The 12,061-nt window shown below is 36.4% G+C and overlaps 1 protein-coding gene across 4 annotated transcripts in view; it reads right to left on the bottom strand.

Moving 5' to 3' along the window:
* Positions 1-12,061, bottom strand: part of LOC112553432 (chromodomain-helicase-DNA-binding protein 8-like) — a 40,767-nt gene that overhangs the window by 13,593 nt on the left and 15,113 nt on the right. For all 4 annotated transcript variants that reach the window (XM_025220639.1, XM_025220640.1, XM_025220641.1 and 1 more), the window contains 16 exons: positions 10,570-11,309; positions 7,333-7,447; positions 6,769-6,897; positions 6,271-6,339; positions 5,893-5,954; positions 5,250-5,367; positions 4,651-4,878; positions 4,043-4,170; positions 3,498-3,686; positions 3,302-3,356; positions 2,930-3,106; positions 2,326-2,487; positions 2,031-2,111; positions 1,445-1,598; positions 650-851; positions 321-397 (listed from right to left, as the gene is read on the bottom strand). In XM_025220639.1, the coding sequence (XP_025076424.1) occupies positions 321-397; positions 650-851; positions 1,445-1,598; positions 2,031-2,111; positions 2,326-2,487; positions 2,930-3,106; positions 3,302-3,356; positions 3,498-3,686; positions 4,043-4,170; positions 4,651-4,878; positions 5,250-5,367; positions 5,893-5,954; positions 6,271-6,339; positions 6,769-6,897; positions 7,333-7,447; positions 10,570-11,309 (2,686 nt within the window). The remainder of the gene's footprint in view (positions 1-320; positions 398-649; positions 852-1,444; positions 1,599-2,030; positions 2,112-2,325; positions 2,488-2,929; positions 3,107-3,301; positions 3,357-3,497; positions 3,687-4,042; positions 4,171-4,650; positions 4,879-5,249; positions 5,368-5,892; positions 5,955-6,270; positions 6,340-6,768; positions 6,898-7,332; positions 7,448-10,569; positions 11,310-12,061) is intronic.

Here is a 12,061-nt window from a genome sequence, read left to right as displayed (position 1 = left end):
AACCAACCTAAACATGATGCTTGATCAACTGAATCTTTGCCTACTTTCAAACATTTAAAATACCCAATTGGTTGACTTTTTAAAGTTTTTTAAGGAAGATTGTGCTCTTATTTTCTAGTTTTTATTTAAAAAAAATTACTCTTAGAAATCTAATAAAGTCTGTTTTGATTTGATTTGATTTTGATTAATTTGGACAATTTTAGTAACTTAGAGAAAGCCACTAAAATCAGTGCTCCAGCTGCAGCTAGAACTGCTACAGGTAACAAAATCATGCTTAAGTTACAGGTACACAAGACTGAAGAAATGACTTAACACTTTACCTGGTTTAGAAAATCTGTCGATGGCTTCTTGGCGCAGATTTCCTCTTATGCGGCCATCCAGTCGTTCAAACAGATATCTTAAAAAAAATTATGAGTTCAACTTTATTATGCTATTTTATGCTTTAATACCATTAACTTTAAATGCAAAACAAAATAAATAAATAAATAAAACCACTTTAAATTTAAGATTGTTAAGCTTCTTTTAAAGGAGTATAAAAATGTTTGTATCAATGCTGATTAAATATTTTCCTAAAGCCTTTACAGAAATGACCAAGCCTCATATAAATCAGCAAGCAGCACACTTTTCTATAAAATACTAAAACACTAACTTCTTCTGCATCAGATAGTCCTCAATGATATCCAAGACACGGATCATCTGGGAGAAGATCAGGACCTTGTGGCCATTTTGTTTCAGGCGTGGAAGAAGCTTGTCGAGCAGAACCATCTTGCCTGAAGAGTTTATCATGGCTGCAAGCAGATGCTCCAGGTCCCCACGAGCACCAGTCTCCAGCACAATCTGCTCCTCCGCACCTGAAATAAAAAAAAAAAATAATTCAGACAACTTGTCACTTTACTGTTTACATTTTTCTTGCCACTTTAGTTTTATGCTCTACCAAAGATCCCCAAACTTCCAGCAATCCAACACCCTTGGCTCAGTCACAACAGTGTTTAAAAAAAAAAATGTCAAAAGATGACATACAGTTTACTCATCCAGCTGCTCTGGAGAAAATTAAGACCATATTGGATATTGCTAATTTTAAGTTGCTTTTCTTATATTAATGGTAATCACATATGGCTCTGTCCCCTTCCACTAAACTTAACACAAGATCTATTTTTAAAATACACAACTTAAAACATTTTATGTATTTATATAAAACTGAATCTGAATGAACATATCACTCTTCACTCAGTAAAATTTATGGGCACCAAGAGTGCAAAACCAACCATGTGATACATATGCGAATTAAAGTGTCATAACACTGCTATTAAGTGAAAATGGCAAGACGCATTTTAACAATATACATGAAAGACCACAAGTAATGCCAGTCATTATAGCATTACCTACCATCTTTATACAACAGGTATTTATAGCATACCATCTTCAAAATGGCAACAAAACAAACCATTTATAAGATACGGATGGTTGCAGCACTTGCGGAGCTCCATCATTGTGTTCATAAGGCTGGGGACACTACTGGTACCACCCTTGGACAGGAACTGGAAATTGCGCTCAAGGATAGCGCGATAGTACTTTTTCTGGATGTTTGTCAGCTCCACCTAAAAAAAACAGCACAACCATATTAAACAAGTACTAACTCCATAAAATCATTTACTTGGGATGTCACATAATATCTTCCATCACTACATTTATTTTGCACCCAACTTTAGATCCTTGTTTGCTCTCAAGCTTTGAAAACAAAACTGATAACATTCCCAGTGTTATGTGAAGTTACTCTCTGTTCTGACACACATACAGTCTGCACAGGACAAAGGCAAATTTACCCTCTTAATCTTTACCCAAACCAGCTACTTATAACCTACCTTCCTTTAAAATTAACCTCCAGTCCCCTTTAATATGAACTGCACAAATCCATCTTTCTTAATAAATAATAATAATAAAAAAGCCCAAATCTGATACAAAATAAAAGGAGGAAGAGATGGAAAGAAAAAAAAGCATGCAGCTTTAAAAGCAAGACCATTGAATCTTGCCTCAATGATTGTCTCTTCCTTTGGTGCCAAATTTTTCTCCACATCTTCTTTTAATCGTCTTAACATCATTGGCTTGAGAATCTGCAAATCACCAACACACCACAGTGTTACAAAATATTTACATCTCTGCTATTATTCTTAGACAGCACAAGAATATTTAACATTCAGTTATCAGATATCGTGGGGCTCTAAGTTGGACTCTTGCTGCACCAAGAAGCGAGTGGAGCAGTGAAGCTAGCAACTGACATATCCTTAATATTGGCAAACACAATGTAGTAGAAAAACTGAGACTAACCTCTTTAAGTTCATCCACTTGATTTTCTGTCTTCAGCTCCCCAAAATCCTTGGCAAAAGCCTGGGACGAAGAGAACTTGCCAGGATTGAGGAAGTTGAGGAGACTAAAGAGCTCCTCAGTGTTGTTTTGCAGTGGGGTCCCAGTCAGCAGCACTCGGTGCTCCTGTCACAGAAGGAGGCTTTGAAGTCATTTTAAATAATCCATGCATCTTTATGTACGGTCACAAACAAGCTTGTTTCTTAAACAAAATCAGCTTTTCAAGCAATCCAACCAGTTATGTGATGTTGATGTTCACCTGAATACTCAGTGGTACATGGACTTTACACATTTGTGTTTTAAAAAAATGCAAAAACGTGACAGGAGAGACAAGAGCAAAATCATACCTTTAAGGTCACAGCAACGAACTATTTTTCTCAATACATCCTGAAAGAATACTTTCTTGTAAATCCCACCAAAATTAGTCAATGCATTTTAGAAAAAAGTATATCTGGAAATATTAAAATAATCCTTCAATAACATCTTGTTTCTGTGCTAAAGGACTAATGCTGTCTGTGACACTCCCACACACAAAACCTAACCAACATCTAAAACTATCACAACATACCAAATCAAAAAGGCGAAGACCCTCCAGTAGTCTGCAGTTCTTATTCTTCAGTCTGTGAGCCTCGTCAATGATTGCACATCTCCACTCTATTGAACTAAGTAATTCAACATCAGCAATAATGATCTCATAGGTTGTGATAAGAGCTTGAAACCTGAACAGGTCTGGAATCCGCTGACCCTGAAACAAACAACAGCTAAATCTGTTTTATCACAGTGAACTATCACTGCCCTTGAAAAAATATCCACACCTGATTTACATAATCTTCTCATATTCTACCCTTAACTAGTCTTAAAAAGTGTGGTAAACATGATCCACTGCTGAGGAAAGAGACAATGCACAATAAATGCAAATAATAAATGCAAGGTAACTTACATTTTCATCCTTATAAAACAGCTCATATTCCTGGATCATGTTTCGACTGTGTGACCTGCAAATAGACATTGAAAATACAGATATGCATAAGCTGTAGCTTATTGACTGACCTTGGACAATATTTCATCAATGCTATTTAAGTATCAGAAAATGCTTTTAAAAAAGTCAAAAGCAGAGTCATACATTTCATACTTACGTTCCATGGTAAACAACAGCATTCATGTCTGTCCAGGTCTCAAACTCTCTTTGCCAGTTGCCCACGGTGGACAGGGGAACAATAACCAGGAATGGACCTCTGATGCCATATTGGTAAACCTCGTTTAGGAAGGTTATACTCTGTATTGTTTTTCCCAAACCCATCTCATCTGCCAAAATGCAGTTCTGACTGCACAAAGTAATTCAAGCTATGAAAATCATCCTGCATAATTTTACATGAAATGCAAAAAACATTTATGACTGAGACAACATAAAAATTTGACAACCAGAAATTTCCAGCATGTTTTCTTGCTTTTGATCCAAATAACATGATGCATAACAAGCATTCTCAACCACTTTCTCATAACACATAAAAAGTGTTATGCATAGATACAATAAGGTATAATACATTGTAATCACCATCTAACCTGAGACACCATTTAAAGAATATGACGAAATAAAATACAAAACCTAATAAACAAAAACAAAAAAAAAAGAGTGTAAGGAAGCAAGGTGGGAGCAAGGCTCCTCCATGTAAGCTCTCACCTATTATACCAGCAGAAAGTCAGCCAGTTGAGGCCTTCCAACTGGTAATCTCGTAGCACATTGTTCCCTTTGTATGCTTGGGACTTCTCTAGTTTTTGCCACTGACTTGGTTTAGGTCGTGCCAAAACCTACATTAAAAACATTACTTTTTGGGAAACACAAACAACACAATAAATTTTCTTGTGGCATACAGTCTTGTTCCAGGTCACATGTAAAACTGCACTATTACAACACCACTAAGCATAGTAGACAAAGTTTTTACGTCTACTACAATTTATCAACTTCTCAGGTCTGGAGATACAGAAATGTCTGCATTGCCTGACTGCCTCACAGACTGACCTTTTTTTTTTTAAAAAACATTATGTTGTCATAATAATTTGTGGAAGAATATATGAAATCTGAGTTAAAGAGGAAAATAGTTCACAACATTAAAAGTTTAATGTATATATTGTGCTTATTATATATGGTAACAATTAAATGAAAAAATAGTGCAGATAAATAGCTTGGGAAGAAAACTGATTATGTGTTTGGGAAGACAAGTCAGAACAGGCAATCTTACTAATCATCTTTCTTTAAATTACTGGCACTACAGTGACAAAAACACTAACCTGACGTTGGTCTTCTAAAGGTGGTGTACGCAGCTCTTTAAAAATCTGAACCTTTCTGGGATCAACATCTTGTTCAAGTTCCCAGGTACTTTCTTCATAAGACAAAGAGCGCCACTTGACTAAGTAATGTGTGACTTCTTCCTTTGTGACAGGATCGGTTGTGGTGACCATGTCTAACACACGATCCACTTCCACATAGTCTGGGTTGAAATACTCTTCGTCTTCAGGCTGGTCATTTAAATTAATTAGACTTTATTTATATAAACAGAGACTTTGGCTCATGCTAATATATGTGCAATAAGCAAACATGATATAGAACACAGAAGATGTACAATTAGTTGAACAAAAAGAATGTTAAATATACTCACAATACATGCCTTTTCAATCCCCTTAAGCTCCTTCCTAGTCCAACACCATTATGCACCATTTTAATTACCACTAGCCCTCTTCCTTTCAACTTTCCCCACCAACACCCACACAAACATGCATCCTTTCCAAACTGTAGCTATTTGTCACTGACCAGTCAGATTTTAAAAAATAACAAACCTATCATCAGACCACTAATCGACCTAGTACCAGCCACCTATCCAATTACATACCTCTTCAAAGTAATTGTTAAGCTGTTGTTTTTTTAGCTTGTAGCGTTTCACTTTGGAATGTATTCGTTTATCCCGTTCCAATTCTGGCAATGTCCGCCACTCACAATGTAGGAAGGAACTGTAAAAATAAGTGTTCATAGCAATTATTGACCAGTAAAGACAATTTATTTCCCAGAATGTCTATACAAAAAGGTTATTTTGGTGTGACAAATCTTATAAGCTGTCTTCCTTACACACGCAAAGAACGAGGTAACAAACTGAAACACCACAGCCAGCACTCTGGGGGCCGACTTGGCAATGACTATGAAAGAGAGCTTTTCAAGTACCTGTGTGCACAATGAACCTTCTTTCTCACACAAGCAAAGAACATGGAGGCAACAGACTGTAAAACTACAGCCAGCACTCTGGAGGGTGACTTTACAATGACCAAGAAACAGGGTGCTTTCAATTACCTGTGTGCATCATAAGCTCCTTAAGCATGCAAAATTACCATAACAGTTTCCTCCAATTAAAATCAAATGTAACTGTACACTGATAAGCTGATAAATGCTAATGATTTCACACACTTAAAAAAAAATTCATGACACAACAGACCTAACAATGAAACAAAAATCCTTTAAAAAACCATGCTGGCCATACTTACTAATTTTTATATTTCACCAAAAACTCCTCCTCGTCTTCTATACTAGGGTTCTCTTCTGCATCCTAGGATATTATAGAAAATATTTTACTCATATAATTTGCACTAAAAGACCAATCAATGATTGTATGTTTAGTCATACTTAACTCGTGATTTATGAAAGAGGATCAAGCAATTTATTTTTAGAAACTAAGTTTTTGGTTGTTACCAAGTGCAGTCATTTAAAATTCTTTCAAGTACAATTTTTTTTAATCAAACATCGCATTATTACTCTATAGCAACCTTGATGTATTATTAAATATCCAATTTGTGATTTGGGTTTAGTGGTACAGCTGTTGCCACTTGTAAATGTTTTACAGAAAAACTGTTGCCGATTCTAACCTCAATGTCTCTCTTTCTCATGCGGCTTCCTAAAATCCTTTCAACAATCATTGCATCTTCTTCTGTCTCCTGAAACAATAAAAGTGTATGTTCACATCATGTTTACCTGAAAAACATCTAGTTTGTGACTGCCACAAAACTGGCCTTTGCAAGCAGATCACACTAACAATTAGATTTTCTATATTTCTACTTGTTATAATTATCTGTAAAACTACAGATAATGGCTAGGCAGTGTAAGATCAAAATTACTGGATGCATCGGAGATCTCCATCTGAGTTAACCCTAAACTATTTCTTAAAAGCTTATCATGTAAAATAAATGACATATTTTCACAACTTTTCTTATACAGTTATTTCGGGGTTGGGGGAAGGGAACCATTGGCAGTTGATTACAACACATAAAGTAAATAACAGTACACCTTCTAATACTGTAAACACTTAATATCTAAAGCTAGCAAACAATACTTTGCACAATTGTTGAAAATATGATGCTGCTGACCGTTTTCATTGCAACAGGACCTTCTGTAGTTTCCACTGCCTCCAGAGGCTGATTGTCATCATCTGACAAATTAAGGTCAAGATCATCAAGGTACTTTTTACGCTTGGTGTTCCGTGCTGAGCGCCGCTTCTGGTGGGAAAAGTTTGAAAACTGGGTACAAGCTATGCAGGCTAAATATCTAGATATAAGAAAAATAATTCCAAAACCAGAATGACTACCAAAAAGTTACTATTATCCATGATGTGAGCATGTTCAAGACTTCTTTCTAACCTGGCAAATTTACAACTTGACCTGTCAAGCGGTTAAGTCAATGCCTTTTACCACAATAAGAAGGTTATTTTGAAATTGTTCTCAATGTTCTCTAGGCCATCAAGTCTTGCTGGTAAAACACAAACTTTAACATTTTTACAGCCAAATTTTGTTCAACAAGCTTTTTTCAAGTTGTGATTTTCCCTCTAGAAGTCTCCCTTTCCATGGTAAGAAGCAAAACGAACACAAAGTACATTAGGATGGTCTCTATGGTACTTTATTAGGCTGCTAAGTGTAAACAACTTGTGTACATACATTTGAATCCTCATTGATAGGGGATTCTGGAGGAGTTGTAGCCATCTCAACATCAGAGCCGTCAGACCCAGTACGCTTTCGTTTCTTGCCTTTCAGAAACAGTGAGGCTGGAGGCCTGATCACAAAGCATGTCAGCTGTGAACATTTTCCTCAACAAATAACATAATCATCCTGTTTAACAGGAATGCCATTATTGTAATCTCTTAATAACAGTCCATATACTCCCAGTATATTTAATTCGCCTGCTCCAAACACTAAAAAAAATTGCAATGCTTGTACACTGGGATGCTGGGTTTATGCTCTGTAAATTTCCATATTCTTATTTTGAAATCATGGTATAAATACAGTAAAACCTCTGTATTAAGACCTTTCATATTGTGACTCTCTCTTAGATATATAACCCTACAAACAAAGTTTCATGTACGTATTTGGCTGTATAAATTTAATATGTATTAGACTATCTTCCACACACAACTTACAACCGACAGTGTGAGCTCTACTGCAATCTTACATTAGTGGAGCGTTGAAAAGTATTAAGTACTTTTTAAATAGACTGCTTCTGGCTGACGGTTTGCCCTATATTAGGACTTACTGCAGAAATAACATTAATTCAGTACATTTGAAAGCAATTGCTTGTTCGTTGGGTTATTGGTCATTTCTATCCACACAATATCGCCTCAATTATATCCACCACCTGCCAGAGTCAAATCGACTCTGCCATATCCATATCATCCCTACATTGAAAGTAAAATCAAGCCAGGACCAAAAAGATGAATCGATCACTGATAACACAACACAAGCAGCTAGTAATGTCAACAATTACCAGCAAGTTCAGTCACCATTTCACTACACAAAAATGGTCGCTTTGCAATATATGAGGATTTAAATTCAATTTCCTTGAATAGCATTGTAGCTCTTTGAAATAAGAAAAGGCTTTCATCTTCATTACTATCAGGGCTTCTGCTTATGGAAAAAATTGTACAGTACGCATTAAAAGTTCGGAGGACCCCTTCAATTTTTGTCAATGGGGTCCCAGGGGACCCCTTTAAATTTGGGCAAAGAACAGATACAAAATTGGGTAAGTGTAGTGTCTGACATCGTAGCCCTATTTTGTCGTCTGCTACAGGGTGAGAGTAACTTCCCTTGCACTGAGTTTTTCCCCTTACCGGGAAGAGTTCCATTAACCTATTTCCAAGATGTCCTTGACAGCGTGATTAAAATCATCGTCTCAGAAACGGAAAGAAAGTGAGCACCCCAAGTACAGTGAGCATAAGCTCATCACAGATGCTTGCACAGAAATCTTTCCGTTTCTAACTAGATATCACAGTGCTTTGTGTGCCTTAAAAGGCAGTTGAACAAAGTATGTTGATTTGTTTTCACATTGTAAAGGGACCCCTAAGAGTTAGCCTGGGACCCCTTAGAAATCTGAAGAAGGTGTCCCTGGGACCCCTAAGAATTTAGCCTTAGGAGAAGCCCTGACTACAGTGTTCCCTCGCTACTTCGCGGTTCATATATCGCGGATTCACTACTTCGCGGTTCATATATCTGCGGATTCACTACTTCGCGGTTTTTTTTTGGGAGTGAAGTATCGATTGATATTTACGCGCTAGGAATTATCGTTCTACAAAATACCATAGATATTTCAACAGGAAAAAGACGAAAAATGTAGCTATATTTGTATTTCTATTAAAATACCATGTTTATTTTGTAGATAGAAAGAAATAATTGTGTATGAGAAATCCACTGCTATGCGTAAGCGACAAGCCATGATTGGTATCTCCCATCTCGCAGCCAGTTTGCATCAGTTTTTTTGGTTTCTCAGAGTACAGTTATAATTTTTTTTACAATAATTTGTTATTGTACTGTATTAATACCATGATTACTATATTACTTTACACTCACATGATATTGTTTTACATGTATATATTATTATTGCATGTATGTCCCTATTTCGCGGAAATTCGTTTATCGCGGCTGATCATGGCACCTATCCCCCGCGATAAACGAGGGAACACTGTATATAGTTTGGAGGTTCATATTAAATGTGCAGGTAATTAATTAAAATCTCACAATGATGATTAAATGCAATTTTCTCTGAAATCAATTTTTTAAAAAGATAGTCATTATTTTTTCGTTTGGATATTTTTATTAAATGTATGTTCGGGCGTTCAACTAAAATCAAACAGATGCAGTGCATTCATTTAGCCAGGACCAATTAGACCTTTGGTGATGGGACAATAGGGTGGGTTATAGCAAATATTGGGAAGATATAAAAAGATTGGCCATGGGTTCATTCTTGTCTTTACTTTTTATCACGTCATTGCTTGTGCTTTATTAACAACCTTTTGCACGTCACATGTTTATCAAAATGCTTGTGACTGGCTTGTGTGCACTGTTGCAACATTTTGCAGAAATCATGTTCGAAAATATAAAAGTACATTTTTAAGAAAGCATCTCGGTCTACCATGAACTTATTGAATGCTCTACATGGAAAGTTAGTCATGCGCAACAGCTGTAAAAAATAAACATGTTTATTGGCAGAATAAATATGATGGAGCAAAATTAAAAATGAAGTAGAAATGCATGTCGATATGGTTTTGAAGAGCTCTTATTTCAACATTTAATTAGATGAACTTGAATTTGTTGGTGTTGGTCATGATTTATGAAGTGAAAGACTAGATAACTTTTTTTACTATGACAACTCTCAGTTATGACTTGATTTTGTTGGATTCTCACAAGTCTTAATAGGGTATTTTTACTGTAGCCATAAAAAGAAAAGGGAGGTAGAAACAGGTTTGAAAAGCGCCATTCATTTCCTATACCCCCGCGATACTTCTTTCTCCACCACAGAAGTGCTAAATTGCACAGAATATCTTCTGCCTGATCTGTAAAGGGTAATAAGCTGCAGCAGCTATGATAATTATCAAGAGCCAGACACAAGTGATGATTCAAAAACTGCACTTTTGGGTAACTATCAGCAGGAAGGTTCAAGTAGTGAAATGCAGTGATAATGCACAAGGTAATTGTTTTACCACTACATCTGAAACTACAATTTCTTTTTTAAAAAGATGAATATGCAGCAAACATTAATACTCCTTTTGAAAAAAAAAAAAACAGTCCTACAGCCGCATCACACTGTAAGACCCAATAACACAACAGACCAATTCACAGTCAATTCAAATTCAAATGTGTTAATGCAATTATCAGTAAAATTTATACAGTACAAAGAAAACTTACTTTCGCTTTTTTGCAGATGGCTTTTTGAGTGCTTTCACAATGGTTTTTGGTGTTTTGGGCTTTTTTTCCTTGAGCATCCTCTTTTTTGGACTGTCCTCTAATTTTTCATCTACAATTTCAATTTCCACAACTGTTGGAATCATTGTCTCTCCTTCAAGTTTAGCATCAGATTCCATGCTAATAATGGTGGTATCTGAGATATCAAGTGAGCTTTCACCCTCAATCTTGGCCTTTTTAGATTTTCTTATACGAGGTGTCTTTGGTTCTTTGGGTGCCTTAGGAGATTTTGTCCTGGGACTCTTAGGGGCTTTAGGTTCCTTAGGTGGTTTGGGGGCTTTAGGTTCCTTGGGGGTTTTTGGAGCTTTTGGGGTTCTAGGAGTTTTGGGGGGTTTGTCCACTTTCTCAGCTTTAGGTTTGCGTTCACGTTTTCGCTTAGGCTTTTCTCCCTGACCCTCCTGGGCTTCAGCTATTTCTGTGACAGTTGCTGGCAAAGGGTCAGGGGTCAGGACCCTGAGGTGAGAGCTGCTCGACATCACACCATGTAGCGTTATCTGACTCTCTCCATCTGGCATCCCCTCCAGCAAAGAATGGACAGTAGGAGGGGTCAGCTGCATGCTGTCTATCATGGGTGGTGGCATATCTGTTGTCATGGAGTCTGCTGCCTGTTGCACAATGTGAGGCTGTGTAGTCGAAGCTACCTGGGAAGACATACCATCACCAGGTGTGCTTGATGTAGGACTCTGCAACACATATCATTTGAACTTGATGATTGCTTATTCATGCTGCTATTGTCTTTGATTTTCGCTTCCTGCAATACAAGCTAGAAAAAAGCTTGTTTCAGAATATGTCTTGACTAGACTCTTTAAACTAGTGTAATGACAACAGACATTTGCTTCATCTAAACTTTCCAATGTTAGTATCATTGTCCAGAAGGGCACACACCCATGAGGTGAAACTTATAATGAAATTGTGTTCTACAAGAATAAACTAATCTTATCAATAGCACTCGCACATACTGTCTGTACAACTCAATTAAAAAATATTTGACTTCAAAAAACAAACCCCAAAACACTACAAACTTCAACAAAGAATTCTTGTCAGCCACTTTTAAAAAAAAAACCTGAAGAGAAGATTGGTGCATTTCATGAAAAGGCAGCATTATAAACACAACACTGAAAGTACCAGTGCTAAATTATGCATGGCTATTCACAATATTTTTATCAAAAAGTATGTTACTTATACCAATATGCATGTTAACACTATCTTGATCCTTGACATAATCCATTAATAGCGTCTCGTTTTTTATGCATGCAAAACTGTATCACTGATGTTAGATGAAAATTAATAAACATCAGGTTTATTACTACTATTAATATACCACTGTAATAGCTATTTAAATACATTTTAAAAAAACGTTTTTGTAAAACATTAAATATTCTGAGCAAAGTGCTTTGCCAGGTTACTAAGTTCTGGCACATTATTCAAAAGACAA

Source organism: Pomacea canaliculata, linkage group LG12 (assembly GCF_003073045.1).
Source record: "Pomacea canaliculata isolate SZHN2017 linkage group LG12, ASM307304v1, whole genome shotgun sequence".
Classification (NCBI taxonomy): domain Eukaryota; kingdom Metazoa; phylum Mollusca; class Gastropoda; order Architaenioglossa; family Ampullariidae; genus Pomacea; species Pomacea canaliculata.
This window is presented reverse-complemented; position numbering and strand designations above follow the sequence as displayed.